The following is a 26,395-nucleotide window of genomic DNA, read 5'->3' on the forward strand; positions in this document are numbered from 1 at the left end:
TGGTGCCATGTTAACTTCCGTGTAATTGCCAAATATAATTCTTAAATGATATTTGTTACTTTCCTTGTTTACCGAAACATTTCGGGATAATATCTTTTTGGACAAATAGCAATCTCTTGATAAATACACCAATACATGGAAAAGGTATTTTTGAAAAAATATTATGCTCTCTCTTTCATTTATATATTTTTTAATATGTGTGAAATGACACAGTATTTTAATTATTTTGGGACAGAGGAAATACTTGAGAATCATCGAAAGAATGTAAATACGATGAAACAAAACATAGCTAGGTTTTGCAAAAAAAAGATGTTTATTGTATCAAATTCACATAATGACTCTAAAGAACCGAATGAAACCAATCAAACTTCAGATTCGGTTCACTTTATCTCAATCACAAAAGAAATCAATCATTCAGTATGGGATAGATACAATAGAAGCCATAATCAAAATGAGTACAACTTTTTTGTAAGTCACATTTTAAAATCTGGTCTTCTAAAACATCTTTGGATATGTTGTGACTACTTTATTTTTTAGGTTTTAAAGCACGATAATAAATATTACAAAGTAAAAGAACAAATACAGGAAGAGAAATATTTGGAATGCACCATGTACTTGTGTTGTGTGTGTAACAGCAGCAGCAGCCACAACTTGTACAAGCCAAATTGAATATCTTTTTTTTTAAGCTTTGTGTGGATAAAGGCGAATTGGAAGATCCTTTGCAGGGATGGGGAATGGATCAACAATAATCTTCTCATCTGGAATCACCTTTTCCCACTTAAACCTTTTCACCAAATTGTGCATGAAAACAAGTATTTCTAATCTTGCATACTCTTTTCCAGGACACATCCTTGGTCCTCCACCAAAGGGAACAAAAGTATAAGGAGCTGGTCCATTTCCTTCAAATCTTGTTGGGTCAAATTTCTCTGGCATGGGAAAACATTCTGCGTTCTTATGTGTTGAATTTGCACTCCAATAAAGCTACACATATAAATCAAATTAGTTCCCACAAAATATATATGATTGAAACCAAAAAGTAAAAGAGATATATGAGTTCAATTACCTTCCATCCCTTAGGAATTGAGAATCCATTGAACATAAAGTCAGTGATGGCTTCCCTGAAACCTCCTTGGAGTGGAGGGGAAAGTCTCATTACTTCACAAGCTACGTTCCAAGAGTATTTCATTTTCTTCAGGTCATCCCAATTCAACAATTCTCCTGCTGGTTTCGATTTTGCAATTTCCATTTGCTCTAAACAGGCATATAATTAGGAACACAGATTAAATTGTGTGCATATATCTTGTCCACTTGCTTTTGCTGGCACTTTTTAGTAAATAATATTAAATTATTATAATTTTAAATGATAGAAAATATTATTTAAAAAAAAAAGTTATACAAGTTATCGTTAATTATATACAAGTTATACAAGTTTCCTTAAAAAAAAGTTGTTGAAACTAAATTCCAATTCTGCTTTTGGGGTTGACAGGGTTATTCAATTTTTATTCTAGCCAGTGGTTTAAAAATAAAATCAATTCTGGTTCAAGATCTAAGTAAACCTTAGTCGACAAGACCGATGGAGTGCAAAAACAGAATAAGACTTGAGGGGCACTATATTGCAAACAAGCTAAGTATAATCTTTATTTATTTCATGATGAAGTTTCCTAAAAGAATTGTTTCTTGAGGAGGTTTATAAAAAGAATTGTTTTATGATTAATATAAAGAAAAATTGAGAAATCTTTTATATTCTTTTGAAAGAATAATTTTTTTAAAAATGATAAATTAATGTATATAATTAATATATTTTTAATTTTAAGAATGTTATAACAAAATAGATTTAATTTAAAGAATAAAAAATCTGAAGAATATCCAATCCAATTTTTGAGTTCGAAAGATTTTATATTATAAAAAAACAGTAAATCCTCTACTTTTTTCAATACTATTTTTCTACTAGAAGAATGTTAAACAATACCCCCATAAACATTGATTGAACATTCAAAAGAAATAAGAACCATAAAGTAGAAGATTTACTTTAAAATCGCATACCAAACCTTAGGTCAAATACCCTAATTACTATGGATGAATGACTTTCTTTTTTGGTTAAAGTGGGACTCACTCAAATTTTGTCAAAAATAGCACGAAATTAGACCCATAAACTCCTACGTAAATAATGAAGTCAGCTTTGAAAATTATTTTGGAGAATCAAGTTCAAACATTAACCGAATCATATGAGATTCGGTGAGAGTTTGACATACTCCTGTTAAGAGGCATTCTTCATATTTATTGAAAATTCTGACTTGTAGAGTTAGCTTTAAATATTCGGTGCTGTGTGTGAATGATTGTCTGCTATTTTTATTTTTTTGTGTTTTAAAAATAACACAAAAAGAAAAAACAGTGTTTTAAAATTAAAACAAAGATAAAAAAAACTACCATCTCATTGATGAGTATTTAATATTTGTAGAAGTATGTTCTGGATTTTAAATCAATGATGAGAAAAGAAGTTTGAATGGAAGAATAGATTAAAATAATATTTACTTTCCTGTCTTAAAATAGTATATGTTCGTCTTTTTCATGAAAATAAAAGGAAACGTAACTTTTCTTTTACCAAAAGAAACAAAGAAAAAACATAAAAAAGCCATTATTGATATTAATGTTGACTTTGTTACAAGTAGCTTAGAAAATCATAAAAACAAGACACTCTCACGTAAGACAAAAAGGGAAAAGAACAACTTTTCATTTTAATGAATTCTTTGCTTTCTTTCTTACTTTTCTAAGCTTTGATTTGAAAATAATAATGTTCACGTAAATGCGACATCAGATTTTGAAGTCATTCTAAGACCGACACAACACACAATTTTTTTAGAAAAAGTGTGAAATCTACTGACGAAATTATTTGATAAAAATTTGATTTTTTTTCGAATAAAAAAATTGAAAATTATTAATACTTGCATGTTACTTATATTCCCTAAGCTATAGTACATCATGCATAAAGTTAGGCCAGCTATTGGTAATTGACTGTGATGTTGGTATTGACATGTGATTTGAGCATTGGGTAATTCGCTAATTGGGTTTAATGAAAACAAAATTAACTATTTAGAAAATATTTTTTAAACTTCGATTAATAAAATAATGAGAAAAGTTAACGAGACACTCTTTAAAGAATATAAATAATAAGTATTTATAAAAAAAAATGTATAATTAATGCATTGAAAAACAAAACATTTGGTATTATTATCTGACAAGCTATTCACATTAACAAATCTCGAGGTAATCTCACATTGTTTTGAGATGAAATGCATAGACAAAAAAGTATTTCTATTATTAGAAAAGAAGTGTTTGCATAAGTACTATCGCTATTATTCAAAAATCATAGATTCTTCATTTTGCCTATGAGAAAACAATAGTATAATTTACCGTTTCAATATAGACAATTGATTTTTAGAGTGAAATCCCAAAGAGAAAGATAGAGAGAATTGGAAATGGATGTGTATGAAAATTAAATGATACACATACCTTGATAGACTTTATCATAAATGTGAGGTAACTCGCCGAGATATTTGACAAGGAAAGTGCATGCGACGCTAGCAGTGTCATGTCCTCCGATCAAAAGGCCAAGAATCTTATCAGCAATATTAAGTTCATTCATACTCTTTCCATTTTCATCACTTGTCAACAACATGTGAGACAATATATCTTGTGTTGGTGATGCTGTCCCTTCTGCCAAATCTACCCTCCTTTGCTTTATGATCTTAATCAACTCCTTTCTTATAAAGTTTGAGGCCTTTATAGCTTTGTTGAATGGTGTTCCTGGCAAATCAATTGGTAGAGATATGATTCCGGCCGCAATTAACTGAAATGGATCACTAAATTTTGCTACATGATTCTCGTCTTCAACGCTCATGAACAACCGACAAGCTAACAAAAAGGTGTACCTGTTGAGTGTTATTATCGACAAATCAATTAAATCTTCATAGTTCAATGAAATGAAATTTGAGAAATTTATATTTTAACTCAAACAAATTAATCATGTCTAAAATGCAATTTAGAAAAAAAGATGTCGTTAACTTAACTCGATATTCACTAAACAATCAAGATCAACAAATAAAAATATTTCATATATGAATTTAATCTTAGGTACGTAAACTAATACTATATATTTACTTAATATGTATGTATGTGACAAGCAACAATAATAAATTAAAAAAAAAAATGAAACATGCATGTAAACGAATTAATTGAAGAGAATGAATGAAAGGTTTCGTGAGATATTTATTAATATGACCTCTTGGCCAAGGGGTAGACGGTGATTTCATTTTTATTATCCCAATGAGTAACAAAATGTCTTTGAGCAATAACATCCATGACACCAACATAACGTTGTAGAGCTTCGGGTTTAAAGAATTGTGGAAGCAATTTTCTCATCTTGATGGATTCTTCCTTCAAGTTAGAGTCAAGAGAAGTAGTAGGGAAGATTTTGTTTACACTATCTGGCCACCATGCAGTCACAAGTTTATTCTCGTTTGAAAACAAAAACTTGTTACTTGCTGCTCCGCAACAAACCACCGTAGATTCTCCTACGATTGATGTTTTAAAGAGTTCTGAGGAATATTTACGCATACGGTCGAAAATGAATTTTTCAGGATGTCCTTTCCATCCTGTTGATAAGAACTCAAGGCTTTCACCTATGATTGGGTAACCCATTTTACCAGGTGGCAAATTTAATGGAGATTTCTGTTTGTAGAATATGAAAAAAAGAGAGAGAGATATGAAAGTGACAAAGAGAAGGAGAAGGGAGAGATAGAAATTAGGCTCCATGCTTTTTTTGTGACTAACAAAACTTGTTTATAATAAAATTCTCTTTATTAGCTTACAATGGTGCAATGGCAGTTGGACTGCGTGTCCATGTTTTGGATGCCGCAATTTATAGGCATAATGTTAGGGGGGTGTTCAATTTCATGGTTATAAAACAATACAATATGACAAGTCACAATACGGCAATTGATTAAAGAAAGTATTTTAGTCATGTGTTTTGTAAACCTATATAACGGTGGAAGAATTAAGAAGCTAAATTTTTAAAATTATTCTTCGATAACTCTTTTGATAAATCGTATGAAAAAAAGAGAGATATCACTCCCTCGTTTCCATTTTAATTGTCGCATTTTTATATAGTTGTTATTTTTAAAGTTTAATGCAATATTGATTATTTATTTGTCAAACAATGTCATTATGTATTTTAGCTGATTATAAATATGTTCTAGCTTATCATTATTTGAGCATGATATATGTTAGAGTTTTGAAGGATGAAACTAACGGCTTAGCTAGAAGCATGAAAAAAGTAAAGTCGAGACCTTTAAAAAAGTTTTTTTTTTTGAAGAAACAAAAATGGTCCGACCACCGACCTTCAAAAAAGTTACTAGATCTTAATGCAAAAAGTGTACAATTTTAAGTATAGCAACACCAAGAGTATCCTAATTCAAACCTTGTTGTGGCAAACTCCATTTTTCCATCCTCATAAAAAAAAAAAAAGTGTTCGACAATTGGAACTCCTCTATCACTTCTCTCTATTATATTAAATCCATTGAAAGTTAAAATAAATAAGTGTTTTAGTGAGATTTTTCTTCCGTATTCCTTTGTTTCAAATTAACATCGGTCAATTGTGTATAAGTCACTGTGTTTCTTATCGTCTTTAAATTGGTTTTTACTGCTTGGTCAAGTCTTCTTTGCAAATTTGAGAATCTATTTTTCTTTGTTTTTTTTTGCTTTTGTTTTGGTGAAAGAACAATGATGATGTTGGTCAGGTATATAATGATTAGCTTATGTACTCTTGGTGTTGTTCATTTTCTTATACAATTGTGATGCATAAGTTATTTACCCTAACTCAAATTTTAATGATATGATTAAATAAACTTTGTTTATCCATTCAATGATTAAAACGAAACGATTGATGTTTTGTACTTAAAGACCCGGGAAAATAGTATTTTTCATCGTACTTACTCATTGTCACATCAGTCCTTATAAGTACTTATTTATTGACATTTCAATCTCTATATGTAAAGAGTTATTGCGAGTATTGAGAGATTACTTTAGCGTAAGAGACTATTTTGACTATCAGAGCACACAATCGGTAACTATTTTGAGATTTTGATACATTGAAAGACTATTGTGACTATTCATTATATATTCATAAACCAAAATATTATTATCCCAAGTTATTTTTGTTGCCTAAAAAAAGCATATTTTTTTAATTTCTCAACATGCATCATTAGAGCATAAGTTAGTGTATTTTGTTGCATTTACGTATATAAAGAAACTCCCTTCATGAAATGGAGTAGTTTGTTTCTCAGCGGCGTTGTGAGGACCTAATTAGGAGTTTAAACTTTGAAATATATATATATATAGAGTTGCTAACTTACACCCTCTAAAAACATTAAGGTGCAAGTTAGCAAGCTGCATCCATTTATAATTTACTAAAATACCATTTTGTTTAGAGAAATGATATTTGTACAATCATTTAGTGACAACTTTTAGACAACTTTCTCTCTCATACTCACATTATATTATTACTCTCTCTCTTTCTTTTTTTTTCTCTCCATTGTTTTTGACCAATGAGAAGGGAGAAGAAGAAGGTTGTCAAAAAATTTGTACCAAATAGTTGTTCAAATATCATTGCTCTTTTGTTTATATTCTAATTAATTTCAAATAGAAACAAAAAAGATAATGACATGCTTAAGTACAAAACATGCAATAAAGACAAACTTTTAAGGAAATAATATTTGGAATGATAAAAGTGGATGTAAATTAGTGAAGGTTGCTAACTTGCACCTTAATAATACTTATAAAAATGAGTGTAAATAATCAAGTAGGTATAGGTTGTTAACTTGCACCTTAACAATTTTAGGTGAGCGTAGTTTGCTAACTTGCATCTTAATGTTTTTAGGTGGGTGTAAGTTAGTAGCTATATATATATATATATATATATATATATATATATATATATATATATATAGATGAGAGAGATGTACAGTTTTATTGCAGTAATTTATTCTTCTTATTTTACCATATATTATTCTTCTTATTTTACCATATACTTTTTAATAATAAAAAATTAGGGCGAATGAAAGATCTCTCAATACAAGAGAGGGAAGACCCTATAGTTCAAAAGCACTTATAAATATATTTATATTTACCTCTCTTTAAGTGTACTACCAGATTTTAAACTCAAAACATTCAACTTCAAGACATGTCATTTTACCACCGGACTGACCCTTGAAGTTTATTTTACAATTTACTTAAACTACAAAATTTATATTTTTGTCATTTTTTATTCTATCAAATAACTATTATTTTAAATAGTTGCATAAAGTTTCACATAAAAAATGGTTTATAGTTCACTAATGTTATTTTGTACCAACAAATGACATGCTCATACTTCTAGTTCAGTGGTAAAGTATTTTAAATTGCTTCACAAAGTTTGTTCGATGCTCCAATATGTGGCTTAGCAATATGTACAACTACAAGGTTTTAATTTGTATAGTGTGTGCCTTATTTTGCACCGTGAGTTGAGTTGAGTTGGTACAAAACTTAAATACGATGTGATTCAAATTAAATAAAAAATATAATAATTGGCGAAACTTCTACTATACACCCACAAATTAAGGTGTACCGTACTTTAATTTTAAAAATCTATATATTAACTATCATTTTTATGAAATAAAGAGCTATTTGTTGATATTTGTAATTTAGAAAATATCATTTCATTGTTTATAAAAATCATACTAATTTTTTTACATTTTATTGTAAAAAATAATCAAAATTATCTATTATGAGTACTAAAAATTCAAAAAAATTAAATTTTATTCCGTCGGCCTTTTTGATAAATAAGATTTAATTATTATAATTATAAGTGATAGAAAATAATTTTTCTCTTCAAAAAATAGCACATTTAACTATTAATTTAATGATTTGGTGTACCAATACACTCAAATCTTTAGATGTACCATAGAATTTGCCTAATTATTGGGCTAAATTTCAATAGGTGAAGGCTGCGCTCCTGATTGGTTATATTATTAAAATATTGGTCTTTGTCTTTCATTTATTGAGAACAAAATTCTAATGACAAGTTCACAAAATATGTTCTGTCAAAAAAAAAAAAAAATCACAAAATATGTCCTCGTATATAATTTTCCAGCTGCCTAGCTAACTTTTATTTTACATAATCTTTTGAAATATAATTGATATATATGGTTCAATTCTAAAAATATTCGTCAAATAAAATATATGGTTCAATTCGAACAAATTCAAGCAAAATATATATACCAAAATCTAAAACAATTTAACTTGAATATTGTGTTTTTTTTTTAAGTAAACTTGAATATTGTGTTGTTGACGGAATTTAACTCATGTAAAGTTTTGGTGTTTTTTCTGAACATATTTTATCCTCTAAATTGTTCTACCTATAGCCAGACCGATTATCCCTTGCTCGCAAATTTAATGCGATATTCAATTTTGTGACCAAACTCATCAAACATTTTCCTCCAACAACTACAGACAATTCACAACTATTTATAGATATGATTATTTTATTTCTTGAATACTACAATATATGATTTTGAATGTATAGAAAAATGATATATAGTTTGAAAACTAGCCACTTAATAAGAGATAAGTTCACTAATCGCTGGCAGGGATGGATCCAAGGGGACGCTTACATGCCTCTAATAAATGTATGATGTATATATAATTTTTTATTTTTTAAAAAATGTATATATTTTTTTTTTCACAATTATTTGTATTTATATTTAATAAACCTATGCGCACACACACTATCACGTATTATTTACAATTTAAATTTATTGTGATGAATTTTCTTGGCTTGATTTTATATAATAATTTTTATTAAAATTTTCTAACCCCTCATTTGATTGATTTCTAAATCTGTCACCGCATGTTGGATGTGTAAAATGTACTTATTTTTCTGCATTCAACAAAAATGAAGTTTTTATTAAGATTTTACTATTTATATTTAAAACAATTTTACACGTCAATTAATGAATATGACAATTTATGTGTTTTAAAATATATTGAATGAATGTGGCGACACATCAATAAATACATGTATAAAATAAATTTACATAAGTTCCGTAAGTGTAATTTAATTGGTAGCTATCAGAGATAATTTGTGCAGCGGTCAGGGTTCGAACTCTGAATTATCCACTTTTCTACACATAATGTGTGTGAATCTAGCCACTAAACTACTTGAAAAAAAAAAAAAAGAATTTACACGCATGTAAATCAGGGTCATAGTAACAAGTGCTTAGAAGCACTAGTGCCCTAAGTACATACAAGTAAGTTTTATGTAAATCAGGGTCACACTAACAAGTGCGAAGAAGCATTAATAATTAAGTTTTATGTAAACCAGGGTCATACTAACAAGTATTTAGAAGCATTAGTTCCTTAAGTACACGACATTTCATTGTGTTGGATGCATTATTTTTGAGATAAAGTTTCTTCTTTAAAAGATTTTTTAGAGCACTTGTTAGTATTTTCTTATAAATTTATTCCTTGTTAGTATTAAAAAAATAAATGAGTGAGATTTTTTTTTTTTTTTTTTGAAGAAAATGAATGAGGCTGTTACATTTGTAGCGAGAGAAATGCGTTGCGCGAGAGAAATGCTTTGCACGAGAGCTGAATTGAATTAGAGTGAGAGTCCACTGTGTATTATAGGCTGCTCGTGGGGGAACACTTGTGCCATGCAACGTGCATACCATTATTAATTAATAGTGATGGTGATGTTATTTATTACATGTGGTGATTTTCGTACTTTCCCTTCCTCATCTTTAATTACAAAGAACACTTTACAAAAGTTACAGGTAATAAAAAGCTTGTCTGAAATGTTATGACTATTATTAATTGGGTTTTTGTTAACGAGTATTCTAAGATATTGTTTAAAGAACCTACAAAAAGAAATTTTGTTTTAAAAATATAAGTTAAATATATGTAAAAGTTATAACTACACAATTTTCAATATAAAAATTACAATTTTTGGATGTTTAAACAATGTCTTAAAACAATGACGGATTTTAAGATTTTTAGTTGGGGGTACCAAATATTTATGGAATATATATTAAACAGTTTCAAAAATTAATAAAATTATTAAAGATAGTGGTTCATTTGCTTGAATATAACATGGGGATGGTAGTTTGCAAGAACAATTTTTTTGAATAACATATTATTAATAATGCAATCGAAATATTAAAAAAATGGTAGGGGGGATCGATCCCACTTCAAGAATTTATTCTAAAAATTGATTATAGTTGTGTTGTGGTTGAATGACGTGATTATATGTTACATCGAGCGGAAGATATTCAAGTCACTTGATGACGTTTATATTATTTGAACATAACATTCACCGTGTAAAAAGGTATCGAAAAATGCATTTACCTCCTAATTTTATTTAGCACACTATTGACAAGTTATGTTTCATCTCTCTCATTCAAATTGTACTATTATTGACACGTTTCTATAATTTGAACATAACATTCACCGTGTAAAAAGGTATCGAAAAAGGCATTTACCTCCTAATTTTATTTAGCACACTAATGACAAGTTATATTTCATCTCTCTCATTCAAATTGTACTATTATTGACAAAATGACGAGTCTCTTTTATTTCGATTTATGACTGTTTATATATTATGTCACATGTGAATTTGCGATCAAAATTTTGTTCAAGCTCTGTAAGATTTATGGCTCGGTCACTGGTGTGAGAGAGTGTATTGGAAAAAACTCAAGTCCCACATCAAATAGATACGACTCTTGATAATAGTTTCTAAAGAGGAGACACTTACTCTTGATAAATATTTATCCCTAAATATAAGACTCATTACAAATTACTAGATGCATTTATTATTCTTTTTTAAAAATATTGCACCTCTTATTAAAATTAGGGTTATGCTAACAAGTGCCCTAAGGACACTTGCTAAGAATTCAAAAGAGGAAAAGAGTTATGATGGATCAGAGGATTTACAACACCGTACAACAAAACTATAATATACTCCCTCTTTTTCTAATCTCCACATACATTGATTGAATGAATTTAAAAAGTCAATTTTACTTGTAATTAAAAATGGGAGTATAACCTAAGATACTGGTCGTGTGACCAGAAAATAGTGTTTAAGTAACATTAAAATACATAAATATGTTGACAACTGATTGGAGCACACCATTTCAAATGGCGCACTTGCAAAGGAAGTGAACAGAGCACGCCAAATAAAATGTTATGATCTTTCAAAAAGAAAAAAATTGTATGCGCGGTATTTTTTTTTTGACAAAAACAAAATGATATTATTCAAATCTAAAGATTACATCATTCAATACTACTAAAAACGTAAAGAATGAATATGTGAACAAACTCACAACATCCAAGTTAATAGCATATAACGGCATAATGCCTACAAAAATATATGATAAAATTAAAGTGTCTGGAATATTCATGGCCTTCGGATCTGCAACGTTGACGCCCAAATCTTTGATTGAATAATCGATATTTCAATATGAATCAAATGAACACCGCACGAAGACGAAAAATCAAACAATGCCGCACAAGACGACGAACAACAAACCTCCACACTTAGATGATGAAATCACAAAGAAACAAAACCTAGATCTATATGTAAATCACTTATTTAGATTGAAATAGAGAGAAAAAGATGAAGAGGGGTGATTTCAGGTCAAGAATTAACCCAAAACCACCCCTCAATGACAAAACTGTAAGACAAAACCTAGAGAGAGAAAACTAGGGCCGAGCGGTCATATTTTTAAACGTTGTCTTAGCTCAACCATTAAAAGAAATAAATTGTAGTCTAATTTATTTGTATTTATATACTTTTTAAAATAGTGGTGTAGTAAATTATAATAAAAAATATCGTTTAAATTCTTTTAAGGGGAAAATATATTTTTTTAGAGAAGGGGGAAATATCTTTTAAATTCCCATATAAGGTCTTGGAACGTGTCAATGCAACCAAATCGACAACTTTGTGATCGTGCAATATGTTTTTACAAGATTATTAAAGTGATTTCTTGGGGTATAGTCACTACATGCATTTTGGTGAGGCATGATGCGTCAACTACTGAAAGAGGCATGATGCGTGCTATTAGTTATGTGTCCCTCCATTGGAAGGAAAAGCTAAGGAGTCAGCTATTGTCCATGACACGATGCATTCCAGAAAGCTAGGGAGTTGCTCGCCTGTAAATAAAGAACCATTGTCTCACTTTATAAACATGCTCAGACAAAGAGAAGAAGGAGAAATTGTGATTTCCCAACGATCGGAGGCATCCCGGAGGCGAGGAATCAACTAAAGTTGTTCACCATTTATGTATTTCTTTACATACTATTTTGTTTGTGTTTAGAAAAACATGAATATCTAAACTCCTAAGGTTAGGTCATCTCGATGGCCCTCTCAATAAATTGTTTGAACCATGTAAAAAAGGAAATGTTAACCGGTATCCCATACACTCGTCATGGATACAAAAATGGAAATTATATAGTAGTTATTACATTGAAAATTGTGTAGTTAATCCATAAAAAGTCAAAGAAGATTAATTTTTTAATAATAACTTCCTTTTTTGGTATCATTGATCAGTGCTCTAAGGTACCGGTTAGCATGACTCATACATTTAAATATGATTATTCCATTTAGTTTTATATAAATATAACTTGTTTTTAATGCTTTATAGTTGCATATGAATGTTCATAAAATGATTCAATCTGATTGATTATTAACCCTAAATGTGGGATTTACCCTAGTTATAATTGTTGAATCTATCATAGTTTAGAGATAACCTATTGTAACTTAGTGATAATAGTTTGGTGCTCATTTAAACCTTTCAAAGGTTACGGGTTCACCTAAAAAATCAGGAGTTGTACCTGGAGAAGATTGCTGGTAATTTAATTATTCGCATGGCTATTTTATTTTGAGTGGTACACAATAATTAGTAAGAAAAAGTCCTCACATAATAACAAACCACTGCTAACTAAATGATATGCACATTGCATACTAGAAGACAGAAGTTTTCCCCACCAACATATATATAATACAAATGTCCTCGTACATAGGGCAGTTGAATTCAGCTCTCGCGCAACGCATTTTTCTCGCGATGTAGCCACCGCGAAAACCATGTTACATCCACGCTATTTTATCCAAATATTTTCATTTTAATTACATTACAATCTTGCATAACTGGCTGTCATTGGACATATTTAAAAACTAAATAAATAGAGTTGTGAAAGGCATACGTTTTGAGGGGTTTAAGAATAAAATAACATAAAAAATTGCTGTAGATTTAAAAAAAGAAGAGGGGTTTCACTTGAATCCATTGGGTATATTGTACGCCGTGGTAGAGCCATAAGTTTTAGATTGTGTGAGCAATATTCATACATTGTAACATTAAAATTACTATTTTACCAACAAAAAAAAACTTACTATTTGAGTTTGTTTAAGATGAAAGTAAAATAAACATCTACAATTATACTTCTTCAGATCTTTTTTATAAAGAACAAAAGTGTCAATATTTTTTCGTTCTTTTTATCAAAAATATTGACAAACTTTCAAATGTGTTATAATTTAATTTCATTTGTGTCCTTATTTAAATACGAGAAAGAACATTAAAAGTAAAATAGTTATTGAAATTAAGAGTAATTAATATAGGAGTATCAAGTCCAGAAGTCCTACATCAATAGACAAAAAAAAATGCCGAAATTGATAGTCTAGATGTCGTGATTGGGGTTCGAACCCCAACTAATTTACTTGTTCGTACAATGACTCTTGTCATTTCGTCTATCAACAAAAAAAAAAGAGGGTATCCATGAAGTCCGATTAAATTTGTAAGAGTATTAAATGAAAAATAACTATTTTCAATGTTTTTCATTGGTCTTAATGGTTTATGTATTTTGTTTCTTATAAAAAGGATTAGAAGGAATATATAAATCAAAGAGAAGTAAATACACTCTTACAAAACTACTCTTATCTAATATTATGATTCATTGTTGAATTTATTAATAAATGAGATATTAAATTATTGAACTAGATTGCAGTGGTTAGAGGAAGGAGATGCTAGTACCAAATTTTTTCATGGCGTAATGGCTAACCGGCGGCGTCACAATGCAATTAACACGGTGGCCGTAGATGGCACTACGGTGGAAGGGGTTCAAAACATTCGGAAGGCAGTCTTTGATCACTTTTCAACTCATTTTAAGGCAGTAGGGGTGGAGCGGCCAGGTATTCAAGGACTTCAGTTTAGCAAACTCTCTTATGCTGAAGCTGGTAATTTAACAAGACCGTTTTCTTTAGAGGAAGTAAAAAAGGCAGTTTGGGATTGTGATGGGTTTAAGAGCCGGGGACTGGATGGAATCAACTTTGATTTTATTAGAAAATTTTGGGATATTTTGAAGATTGATTTTATGACCTTTTTAACTGAGTTTCACCGCAATGGGAAATTGTCGAAGGGATTAAATTCTACATTTATAGCTTTAATTCCAAAGGTGCATAGTCCTCAAAGTCTAAATGATTTTCGTCCTATTTCTCTTGTGGGGTGTATGTATAAGGTGTTAGCGAAGGTTTTGGCTAATCGTTTACGGACGGTTATTGGTAGTATCATTTCAGACTCTCAATCGGCGTTTGTCAAAGGAAAGCAAATTTTAGATGGCATTTTGATAGGTAACGAGGCGGTTGATGAGGCGAAGCGTAAGAATAAGGAGCTGCTCATGTTCAAAGTTGATTTTAAAAAAGCATATGACTCGGTTGATTTAAAATACCTTGATTCGGTGATGGTGAATATGAATTTTCCAACTCTGTGGCGGAAGTGGATTTCTGAGTGTGTAGGGACTGCAATGGCGTCGGTTCTTGTCAACGGGTGTCCGACGGAAGAGTTTCCTATGGAGCGGGGCCTTCGTCAGGGGGACCCTCTTTCGCCATTCTTATTTTTATTAGCAGCTGAAGGTTTTAACGTATTGATGAATGCGGTGGTAGGAGCAAATATGTATCACGGTTTTGGCATAGGAAATGGTAGTGAAATCCGGCTAAGTCACCTTCAGTTCGCGGACGACACCCTTATTCTTGGTGAAAAAAGCTGGTTGAATGTGCGTTCTTTAAGGGCGGTTCTTATTTTGTTTGAGGAGGTGTCTGGTTTAAAAGTTAACTTTCACAAAAGCATGTTGACAGGTGTCAATATTCCTGATTCTTGGTTGGTGGAGGCGGCGTCGGTGTTGAATTGTCGTAGAGGAACTGTTCCTTTTGTTTATTTGGGTATTCCTATTGGTGGTGATTCGAGGAAGTTGAGTTTTTGGAAACCGGTTGTGGATTGAATTGTGGCTCGCCTTTCATCGTGGAGTAATAAATTCCTTTCTTATGGTGGTCGTCTGGTTCTTCTGAAATCTGTCTTGTCCTCTCTACCGGTTTACTTTCTTTCCTTTTTCAAAGCTCCTGCAGGTATAATTTCTTCTATTGAATCTATTTTTAAAAGATTTTTTTGGGGGGGATGTGAGGTTAATAGGAAAATATCTTGAATTAAATGGGATTCCATCTGTTTACCAAAGGAAGAGGGGGGATTGGGGGTTAGGAGGATGGGAGCCTTTAATATTTCTCTTTTGGGCAAGTGGTGTTGGAGATTGTTGACGGAGAAGGGGGGCTTATGGTATCGAGTGTTGAAATCCCGTTATGGTGAGGTTGGGGGGCGGATTAGGGAGGGTGGTAGTGATTCTTCGGCGTGGTGGAGGATGATGTGTCGATTACGGGAGGGGATTGGTGAGGGTGTGGGGAATTGGTTCGAAGATAATATTAGGCGGGTGGTACGAGATGGGAGAAATACCTTGTTTTGGTATGATAGATGGATAGGAGATGTGCCGTTGCGTTTGAAGTTTCCTCGCCTTTTTAATTTGGCGGTGGAAAAGGAGTGTTCGGTGGGGGAGATGGTGGGTCGCGGCTTGGGTAGTGATGGAGGGGCGTGGGTGTGGAGACGTCGTCTATTTGCGTGGGAGGAGGAATCTGTGAGGGAGTGTTCTTTGCTATTTCATAACATTGTTTTGCAGGATTCTGTTTGTGATACTTGGCAGTGGCTGTTAGACCCTGTTCATGGCTACACGGTTAGGGGCGTTTACCGCTTCCTTACAACTACGAGTAACATGGTGGACAGGTCTCTCGTTGATGATGTTTGGAAAAAGCATGTCCCATTAAAGGTCTCCTTGCTGGTGTGGCGTCTTCTTCGTAACCGTATTCCTACGAAAGACAACCTTGCTTTGCGTGGTGTTCTCTCCTCTACAGATATGGCGTGTGCGCTTGGTTGCGTTTGCAATGAAACGGTGAATCATCTTTTTCTTCAGTGCACTCTATCAACTGATCTTTGGGCTGTTATTTGTAATTGGTTAGGCATTTCGTTTGTGCTTGACGGTGAGCTTCGACATCACTTTCAACAGTTTACTAAGATGGCGGGTATGCCAATTTATTCTCATTTATTCTTCACGATTATTTGGTTTGTCACTATTTGGGTGATTTGGAAGGAAATGAACAATCGGATATTTAATGGTACGGTTTCCAATAATTTTACTCTTAAAGAAAAGGTGAAGCTGCACTCCTTTCTTTGGCTTAAATCTAAGCAACCGAATTTTGTTTATTCTTAACACGATTGGTGGCAACACTCTGTTCTTTGTATGGGTGTTCTTATGTAATTTTTTGTCTTTTGGTTGGTGCCCTTTGTTTAGCACCTTAACTCTGTAAATATTTTCGGTGTTTCTCCTTTTGCACACCTTGTACGGGAGGTATCACCGTTGGTTTCATAATTTATCTCATTTTGATTTGTTCAAAAAAAAAAATTATTGAACTAACTTTAGTTTGGTAAGATGAGTACTTTCTTTTACATAGTAATGACGGCATATAATTGGTTTAATACCATCATTATATACTACTGAATTTGAAATTAATAGTGTAGGCACATGCCCACACAAGACTCTAAATGACTCCATCACTTATTATACCATGCCTCATTATTATAGTTATGTAATGTGCACCAGTTTAAGTAACATCTGTCTAAACCAGAAAATGAGTTAGATTTATGAGTGGAACAAATATCGGTAAATTTTACTTATTTTTTGATCGAATTTTAGATCATCGAAGCTTTTCTTCTATAAAAATCGAAATGTTAACCCTAAAAAAAAAAGTAATGTCCACCTACTTAGAAGGTTTCCTAAGAGCACCTATTTATAAGATTCCTTAAAAATTAATTAGTTTTTACTTGTGCATTTTGAAAGTTGATGCAAAGGTCATCTGTTCATGGTGAACATATTGAGATGCTTTGAACGGGAATGTTGAATAAATATTTTATCATAATACAAAAGTTATACTAATAAGTTGCACTAAATAATTAATCATTCAAAAGAATCTGAATTTCATTTATAGATGAAACAATTCTCGGCCAAAATTTAATTACTTTCAATCCAAACTTTATGATATTTTTTTTTTCTTCTAAAAATCAGAAAGACAACACTCAAAGGATAAAAAGTGAATGTGCATTGATTCCCTGAAAACACTCACTCTCTCTCAGTTATTGGTGTATGTGCCCTGCTCTGCTGCACGCACCTGTGCGTACGACGTTAGCAGTTGATTTTACACGTGCACTTTTGAAGTTGATGCAAAGGTCATTAGTTTATATTATTGTAAACATATTAATGAGATGTTTTATAATCGTCATCGAGACATGTTTTTTGGCTTTTGAGGGGAATAGAGACATATGTTTGAACTTTGAATGGTGGTTGTGACCTGTGAAGCCATAACAAGTAGTAGTGATTCATGTAATATTGATTTGAGCTACTATATTCTTATTGCTCATAGTTAGCAAATACTATTTGGATTTTAATTGACCGTTTCAGAAACTTCTCAATCAAATTTTTGCACTGGCCCTTTCCAAGGTATCCTTAGTGGTGGTTGGTGGGAAAGCTGCGGATTGTGCGTGGTGTTCGGAAAAAATAGAGGGAGAGGGTCATCTTTTTTATACTCGCAATTTTACTTCTGTTGTATATATGGTATACAATTTTCAAGTGGGTGGGAATGGGGTGATTTTTCCCAGAACATACTTTCCCTTTTCGATTACTTTGTATCCTCCTCCTTCGGTAAGAAACATTGGAAATGCTTAATTCTTCTTTGACACACAATTCTTTGAAAAATTTGTGACGCAAGAAATTCCAAGGATGGAAGAGGTCGTTGAGGGTATTATAGTTTTCTTTTGAATGTTGCTTTCAGCTAGGAAGAAAAGATACCTTGTTTGTATTATTACTGGTTATTCAACTCTCTCTTTGTTTTAATATAATTCACTTTGCCGTTAAAAAAATATAAATTGACTTCAAAATAAAATTATGAGAATTTATACTTTCTTAAAGGTCAGGACAAGCCTCGAGGCTAATAGAACACTTACAAATGTATTTATAAATCATTCATTAAAGAGGTTATTATATCGGCTGATAATAGAAGTAGAACTTGCAACCTTACGTGTGAGTCAACTCTTAATCAATTAAACCAATCATAATTGGTTAAATTAATTAAAGCTTGTTTGATAGAGTAGTTGTGAGATTTAATTAAGAAATTATAAGTATTTTTTGGTACAGTATAATAAGTTTTTTTATTATAAGCATTTTATTGTTTACACTTTGCTTGTTTGCCCATGTTGGATCGTGATTTATTTTACTCATGAGTTTATTTTAGTTCTGGGTATATATATTCTTCTAGTATAATATAAATCTTCTTATGGTATAGTGCATGCAAGCTTTCAACGGGTGCCATAAGCCCTTATGTGTAAAGTCGGGCAGTATGCATGAGATTATGACCGGTCTATGGAGCACTTATAAAAATCATATAAGTCTAAATGTGCAACAATGCGATAACACGATAATCGTGAGGTTGTGATGTGAATGGTAGACCTCTTATCTATACGTGTCTTTGGTTCATTTAACTTGCTACACTAATTTCAATGTATTAAGTATTACTATTTCAACACCGTTTCATATACCTCTGCATCACTTTGATGATGTTTAACCAAAAAAATTATTTTGATTTTTTTTTTTTAAACTTTTGAATGTTTGTTAGATATTTTGAATATTTCAAAAGTAAATTAATTCACATTTTATTTTGATCTAATTGATTAAACTTTGTTTTCATAAATTACCTTTGATGTCTTGGTAAAATCAGTTTTTTACTCTTACGTATGAAAAAAATCAATCGGAAGGGGATAATTTACCTTAAACGCCCCATAGATTTTTTTGATGTACATTACTTACTTTTGCAGCTTTTAACATGTTTTGTTGCTTTTGAGTAAAATTGATTATGGAGCAGTAGAATTGATTTTGACATGTTTGGTTGCTTTTGAGTAGGATTGATTCTGCCTCCATAATTGATTCTACTTGATGCTATAATTTGCCCCATAGATTTTGACATGTTCATAGCTTTTCTCTTTTTGTGTGAACTTCTTAATAAATAAATCATCATGCCTCGCATATAAAAATTATTGGATCCGTCACTGTACACTTGTGAACATATCTGTGCTCCTCCAGGCATTTGAACAGATACTGACTTGACTTTATGAACCTTTGTCGTGCATTGTACACATGTTTTGTATTCGTCAAATTATGTTTTCTTTTATCCTTTAAAATCTTCAAGATGTGATTAGGATGCATATAGCTCTTTGTCAGATCAGAAACAACTTTATTGTATTTCACAATCAATCTCCCTACATGAAGGTGACCTTTCTAACTTTGTATCCATCATCGAATGGTTGTGAACTCCAACAAAAAATGGCAGGAAAAAAATTCAACAATGCAATCAGAATAAAAAATATAAAACATGTATCTTGACATCAATTGAGTGTTCCAGAAATCCTTCTTCAATGATTCGAGACACACTTTTTGCAACAAAAAAATATAATACAAATTTTTAGATGGATGGAATAGGGCATGGAAGGTGGTGAGTGAATAATGTGTAGTACAAGTAAGCTATCTAATATATCAACACATCTGATACGACAGTTAAGTGTCGTATATGAGAATGAAATTTCATACTATAATCATGTGAGCAATAGATGACTACCATTAGGAATAAAATGGTTCATTCAGGGTGCTTGAGATCAAACCATGGCGCCCAAAGAGCAATTTCCCTAATATTGTAAGTTCTTTTACCTTGTCCATTCTAGTAGGCCCAATCCAATATGTTCAACAAGAATTTCCTGGATTATTACCAACAACACCCCCTTCTACGTTATTGTCAACAACCATTCCACAATATTGTCAACATCTTATACACCATTATCCTTGAAAATTGCTGTATACACTTCTAACAAGGCTGAAATACATCAGAAAAAGACGTAATTGTCCATCGACAATTAACTACCGTCGGTTAAAATCCATCAACAGCTAATTACCGATGAGGTTATATTGGTAAATTACTGGTGTTTCCTAGCATTAAGTGAAGTGTGAACAACATTCTTCTTGTTCCTTACCCCTTCGCCCCTTTTATTGGGCTCAATGTCATTTAGCCCAACAATATTGTCTTTATCATTGGACCCAATGTTACTCAACCCAACAACATCAATGTCCGCAATAACATTGTCTTTATCAATCCCGTGAGTTTATCTCAGTTGGTAGGGATATTGCATATTATAAGCTAAAAAAAAATATGTTTTGGACTTTAGGTTTCTCCTCATTTTCCAAACATTTGAATTCCTATATTTAAAAACAATAGAAATTTTTATTTATTTTGAAGTCGAAATTGTTAAGTTGGACCCGACCGATATCTATTAAAAAGAAAGAAATGGCAAAAGTGGAAATAACTTAAAGTGAAAGACATTTTGTTTGAAATAACAGAAATGGAAGCAAATGTGGAGAGAGAGAAGGATTGATTGATTAGAAAACGTTTTGTTTGGCGCTTTCCTCGCCTTCACTGTTTGAATCATTCTTCTTTCTTCACTATCTTTCTCTTTCTCTTAACTGTTCAAAATCCACTTCCATTCCTTTTCCTTTTTCACACAGAATCATCGAAATGTCGTGATTGTGATTTCGGTTCAGATCCAGATTCATGGGGATTTGCTTCAGCATCATTGAACAAGAACATAATCACATTTCTCTTTCCGATTCTAAACCTAAATCCGCAGGTAATTACGATCCATTTCTCTCTCTCTCTTTTTTTTTTGTTGATTAATTGATTAATCGATTATATAATTCGATTCCGATTTCAGTTGGAAATGATTCCGGTGCACGAACGACTCCATTAGGTACCGGTTCCATGAATATCAAAGAACTTCGCGAAGGTGCTGGATACAGCAACGTTCACATTTTTACTTACAACGAATTGAGACTCGCTACCAAACAATTTCGTCCCGATTTCATTTTAGGAGAAGGTGGATTTGGTGTTGTGTATAAAGGTGTTATAGATGATAGTGTAAGGGCTGGTTATAATTCCACTGAAGTCGCCATTAAAGAACTTAACCGCGAAGGATTTCAAGGCGATCGTGAATGGCTGGTACGTTATTTAACATTCTCCAATTCATATTTTGGTTAACGCAATAAATTACTAGTTGTTTTATGTAGGGTTAGGGTTGGTGTTAAGGGTTGAGTGTTTAATGTCTAGCATTCCTCATAATTGAATTTAATGTTTGTTTTATGTTACACATTAATGGTTTTGTTTTTAATTTGTGCTTTAAGTTGGTTTGGTTTAGATTGAATTAAAAGTTGGTGCGGTGAGAAAAATTGGTTTTTGAATGAATTGATTCTGGCTAAAATCATGTTGAAGGTAAAATAGTTTATGTTCGGATACATTCATGTAAAAATGAGTTGAACAATATACTCAAGTGTAAAAAACAATTCTGAATTAGAAGCTTTAATAATAATATCTATTTTCAAGTAGAATCGATTCTGGAGGCAAAATCAATCCTACAATAGAGAAACCAAGCATTATAAAAGCAATTATACATCTCTAGAATCAACTTTGGCTCATCTATAAGTTGAACCGAACATTATATGAATGTTTTTACTTTAGAAGCAAGTTTGATGTGAGAATTATTGTAAATTATTTACTTTTTGTCTTTTTCTATCTCCAATTGGAACCCTCCATTTCCTCAAAAAAAATGGTGAGGATCCCAACTCAATTTTATCACATCTAGTAAAACTTAGGTTTGGTGTCAAAATCAGTTTTGCCCGACTGAAAGCAAACAAACGAGGCCAAATCAATCAATTCTGATATCATCCAGTGGGAAACCAAATACAGTTATTTTATGATTGAACAATGACAGTTGATAGTTAGAGTGGTGAGAAAGATTTTATGCAAGTGAGCAGTGAACAGGGCCAAACTTAAATGGTCTGATTTTGTTTGTATTGCAGGCTGAAGTTAACTATTTGGGTCAATTCAGTCACCCGAATCTCGTAAAGCTATTTGGATACTGCTGTGAGGATGAACACCGGTTGTTGGTCTATGAATACATGGCTAGTGACAGCTTGGAGAAACATCTTTTTCGCAGTAAGATTCAAATATTTAAATTTTGAGTAGTATTAGGGTTATGCAATGAAACCGGATTACTCACATAATTAACATATTTGTAACTGGTACTGGGTCAATTGTGCTTAATATTGCCATTGACTACGTCTTAATTATTTTTATATCTAAAAGACTAGTTAATCAACTATTATGCTCAACCTTCTTTCTGCTTCAAAATGGTATAGACCATCTTCCAGCTCTCCCTCTTTCTCTGGCCCTCTGTCTCTTCTATGTCGGTGGCCTTGGTAGTTGGTACCATATGTAGTTTGCTTGGGGGGCAGCCAAGGTCCCAAAATTTTAACACCTTAATATTTATCCTTTGACATCCTACACGATTATGATGTACTTCCTTTTTGCTTGATGAAATATAAAAGGTAAACAGGATGTTCGAAAAACTGTTTCAGTTGCAGTTGTCCTCTTTTGAAATTTGACATGGTAATAATAATAAGATAATGAACATAATTGTTTCAGATTTTTTTAAAGAACAGTCCCCTATTTTGAACGAAAATCCTTCTATATAGTGCATTTATTCAAAGTTTTGGCAGAAAGAAATTAGAATCCAAACACTCATATTTCTGATTATTTTGAGAAGCTACTTTAAGTAGTTTCTTTCACTTTCTGAAAGAAACTATAATTGTAACTGTTTTAAATTGCAACCAAATTAAAAATAACTTTTGCTTTACATAACCTCTAAATAAATAAATCATTTTTTTTTATAAAAAAAATAATAGCAAATAGGCCAAAGCAGCATCTTATCATCAATGCATGTGCTTAGCGTCCCATTTCTAATGATTCTTGCCATTCAATTATTTTAGTGCATTGAATAAATCAATTTAATGGTATACTAAGGAAAATACTGATAAGGAAACTTCCTCTTATAGAGTCCTAATCATCCCATTGTTTCTTGATGGTAGGAGCGGGCTCAACATTGACTTGGTCTAAAAGAATGAAGATTGCTTTGCATGCTGCAAGAGGGCTTGCTTTTCTTCATGGTGCAGAAAGGCCTATCATATATCGCGACTTCAAGACATCAAATATCTTGCTAGATGCGGTGTGTTGCCTTCTAATGTGGAATAAGTTTTGCTTTCAACTTTTTGTTTTATTAAAAGGAAAAAATCGAAATGTTATCATATCCATAACTAATGTCATTCTTCTGTTCAACCTGACTTACTAGACACTTGAACAGTCGATGAAGTTTATTTTAGCATCTTTATGGTCTCAGCTAATGGTTATTACTGTCAACTGTAGAGAGTTTGCTGAGCTTTTCTTCGTTAATATGTCTTTCTGCTGTCATGTAGTTGGTGTTGTCTTGAATTTTTTTTGGAGGAATCTTATCCCCGAAAACCATATTTATCGACTTTCAATCTCCAGTAGAATATTAAATTTATCAAGCAGAAGAAGAAAAGTTGTCTGTCCTACTCAATAGCATCATAATTCATCCTTTTTATAAAAGTAAAGATTGCATAGGTTTCAGCTATCTAAATATTGAGGCATAAATCTGCAGGATTTCAATGCAAAGCTTTCAGACTTTGGCCTTGCAAAGGATGGGCCGATGGGGGACCAAACACATGTTTCAACTCGAGTAATGGGCACATATGGATATGCTGCTCCGGAGTATGTCATGACTGGTAAGTTATTTGAATCTATTTTTGCTGAATTATTTTGTCAGTTATCTTCACTTTTCTAAAATTTCTGAAACATAAAAAGTTCTTCATCGACAATAAAAGTGTATTTTCTTTATCAATACTTATGCAATTTACATGAGTTGATGTTGACATAAACACCCGTTGCAAGACCATCCTGACCTAGTGGCCTTTTTGTGTACTTTATTGTTGGAAATGTAAGCATGCATGAATTTCATTACCAAATTGAAGAGGTATTAAATTGGATCCTCTTCATTTCTTCAACCTGGGTATTGTATGGAAAGAGTAAGGAAGAAGAAACAAGTAACAAGCACATGAGTTTCAATATTCTAAATTTCTCTCTGTATAGGTGGGGTTCTATGACATACTATATTAGGATTGGTATGCCATTTTACTTGTGAAATTGAATCTTTTTCTTTTTTACCGTGTCTTGTAAATCACAACCTGTGCTTTTTCGATTTCTTTTTCATTCTCTTGATAGACATTTTTTAATGGAAAAGAAAAGGTGGAAGTAAACTTTCTGCTAAGTTGTCCCAAAAACATGATGTGAATTTTTCCCTTGAGTCAAATTTTAGTAAACTTTATTTCTGAAGTCCAGTATATATTATTATTAATTTGTTATGGTATGGGAAACTGTCACTTTTCTCCTTTTGACAGTCCTTTAAAAATGATGATCAATTCACTACTTTAACATGTGTGTTTATTATCATATATCAGTTGTGATTATATCTGTTATCTAACCTATTTGTCAATATGAACAGGGCATTTGACTGCTCGAAGCGATGTTTACGGTTTTGGAGTGGTGCTACTGGAATTACTTATTGGTAGGAGAGCACTAGACAAGAGTAGGCCTAGCCGAGAGCATAACTTGGTTGAATGGGCTCGCCCATTGTTGAATCATAATAAAAAACTTCTGAAAATTTTAGACCCGAAAGTTGAAGGGCAATATTCAAGTAAAACTGCAACAAAGGTGGCCCTTTTAGCATACCAATGTCTTAGCCAAAACCCGAAAAGCAGACCTCTTATGAGCCAGGTTGTTGAAATCCTTGAAAACTTTCAGTCAAAGGAGGAAAATGAGGAAGATAAAATCCTTCAAAGTGGTGGTAGCAGTGTAACCATTTATGAGGTTCCAAAGGGCAGCAATGACACTCCAACTAAGAGCTAACCAAATTTCAAATGATGAGGTCTATAAGAGCGAGGCAAGATCAGAAAAAAGCAGAACGCAACCTTCAAATGACTATAATTTAAGTTCTTCACCAGATTCCGATGCTCCCTAGATAAGCTTCTTCCAAAAGTTGAAGTTTCATCTGTATGACTAGCAATTAAAATTGTCCAAAATGTTAAATAGGTGGATCATGATGGTGTTTTCACATGTTTATCGAGCAGAATTTGGCAAAGGCAATTATGTAGCTTAAGCATTTCACTTCAATTATTCTTTCCAATTTTGAATCATTGGGATGTTTGTTGAAATATTTCACATAGTGTCAAACATTTCTTTCTTAATTATTTACTTTGCACATGAAATGAACTCACTAATCAATTGAAACTTTGATATGCTCTTGCAAGGCACGACCTGCAATTTTTTTGGTGATTGCCCAGTGCTGTTGTAAATAGTTACAATAGATCGTTTCTGATTATATTGTTCAGCTCTTTTTTATTTTATTTCTTACTAATATAATATCGTTCAATTATTTACCTGGATTTAAACCTTTCTATCATCTAACTTTGGTCTTGTTGCTAACAAGTTAATGGTTACAAGACCATTTAGCGAATTTAGCATGTCAAACAAGCAACCGATGGTTGAATAGACTGTTGGCATTATCACATTTCTTTTTGGGTCTTGCTAACGAGTGCGTAGTAAGCATCCCTAATGTTCTGAGTTTACCCATTGATAAGTGGCATGGTACCAAATAGCCACCTCTCTATCATAACCTTATTTCCTATGGTACCAAACAATCTTGCACTTTGCAGGTCATGCGAATTGGGTGTTCAAATAACGATTAATAGTGACAAGTGTAGGATACTGGTGTTGAGTTGAAGGAATGAATGTTGAATGAATGAATATTCAAGTAGAAAACATGCAATAGGTGAAGCTTCTATCATGTCACGTCATCTCTTCTAAATTAAACAAACTGACACAAGCTAGGAAGAGTGTGCATACAATCTCCAACAGACTAATTGTTTTTTTTAGTTC

General features: G+C 32.1%; 3 protein-coding genes across 3 annotated transcripts; 2 read left to right on the forward strand and 1 right to left on the reverse strand.

The window, feature by feature from the left end:
* Positions 1-290: 290 nt before the first annotated feature.
* On the reverse strand, positions 291-4,923 carry LOC25502252 (beta-amyrin 28-monooxygenase-like). Its single transcript, NM_001405054.1, has 4 exons — positions 4,280-4,923; positions 3,511-3,929; positions 1,064-1,251; positions 291-981 (listed from the first exon to the last, which is right to left on the reverse strand). The coding sequence occupies exons 1-4, from the start codon at positions 4,810-4,812 to the stop codon at positions 682-684; spliced, it is 1,440 nt and encodes a 479-aa protein (NP_001391983.1). The 5' UTR covers positions 4,813-4,923; the 3' UTR covers positions 291-681.
* A 10,692-nt stretch (positions 4,924-15,615) lies between these two features.
* Positions 15,616-16,668, forward strand: LOC112417448 (uncharacterized). Its single transcript, XM_024773146.1, has one exon. The coding sequence runs from the start codon at positions 15,616-15,618 to the stop codon at positions 16,666-16,668; it is 1,053 nt and encodes a 350-aa protein (XP_024628914.1).
* A 4,213-nt stretch (positions 16,669-20,881) lies between these two features.
* LOC25502253 (probable serine/threonine-protein kinase PBL17) lies at positions 20,882-25,786 on the forward strand. The gene is made up of 6 exons (XM_013591826.3): positions 20,882-21,179; positions 21,264-21,547; positions 22,405-22,540; positions 23,473-23,609; positions 24,063-24,186; positions 24,963-25,786. The coding sequence occupies exons 1-6, from the start codon at positions 21,104-21,106 to the stop codon at positions 25,364-25,366; spliced, it is 1,161 nt and encodes a 386-aa protein (XP_013447280.1). The 5' UTR covers positions 20,882-21,103; the 3' UTR covers positions 25,367-25,786.
* Positions 25,787-26,395: the final 609 nt, after the last annotated feature.

This window comes from Medicago truncatula, chromosome 8, assembly GCF_003473485.1.
Source record: "Medicago truncatula cultivar Jemalong A17 chromosome 8, MtrunA17r5.0-ANR, whole genome shotgun sequence".
NCBI lineage: Eukaryota > Viridiplantae > Streptophyta > Magnoliopsida > Fabales > Fabaceae > Medicago > Medicago truncatula.

Bases quoted from the DNA above. Each gene is read 5' to 3' on its own strand.
- LOC25502252 (NM_001405054.1), bottom strand. From the start codon at position 4,812: ATGGAGCCTAATTTCTATCTCTCCCTTCTCCTTCTCTTTGTCACTTTC. The intron at 3,930-4,279 runs GTCATATTAATA...AACACTCAACAG, and splicing joins GTCTACCCCTTGGCCAAGAG to GTACACCTTTTTGTTAGCTT. The intron at 1,252-3,510 runs GTATGTGTATCA...ATGCCTGTTTAG, and splicing joins TTATGATAAAGTCTATCAAG to AGCAAATGGAAATTGCAAAA.
- LOC112417448 (XM_024773146.1), top strand. From the start codon at position 15,616: ATGGGAGCCTTTAATATTTCTCTTTTGGGCAAGTGGTGTTGGAGATTG.
- LOC25502253 (XM_013591826.3), top strand. From the start codon at position 21,104: ATGGGGATTTGCTTCAGCATCATTGAACAAGAACATAATCACATTTCT. The intron at 22,541-23,472 runs GTAAGATTCAAA...TCTTGATGGTAG, and splicing joins GGAGAAACATCTTTTTCGCA to GAGCGGGCTCAACATTGACT. The intron at 23,610-24,062 runs GTGTGTTGCCTT...ATAAATCTGCAG, and splicing joins CAAATATCTTGCTAGATGCG to GATTTCAATGCAAAGCTTTC.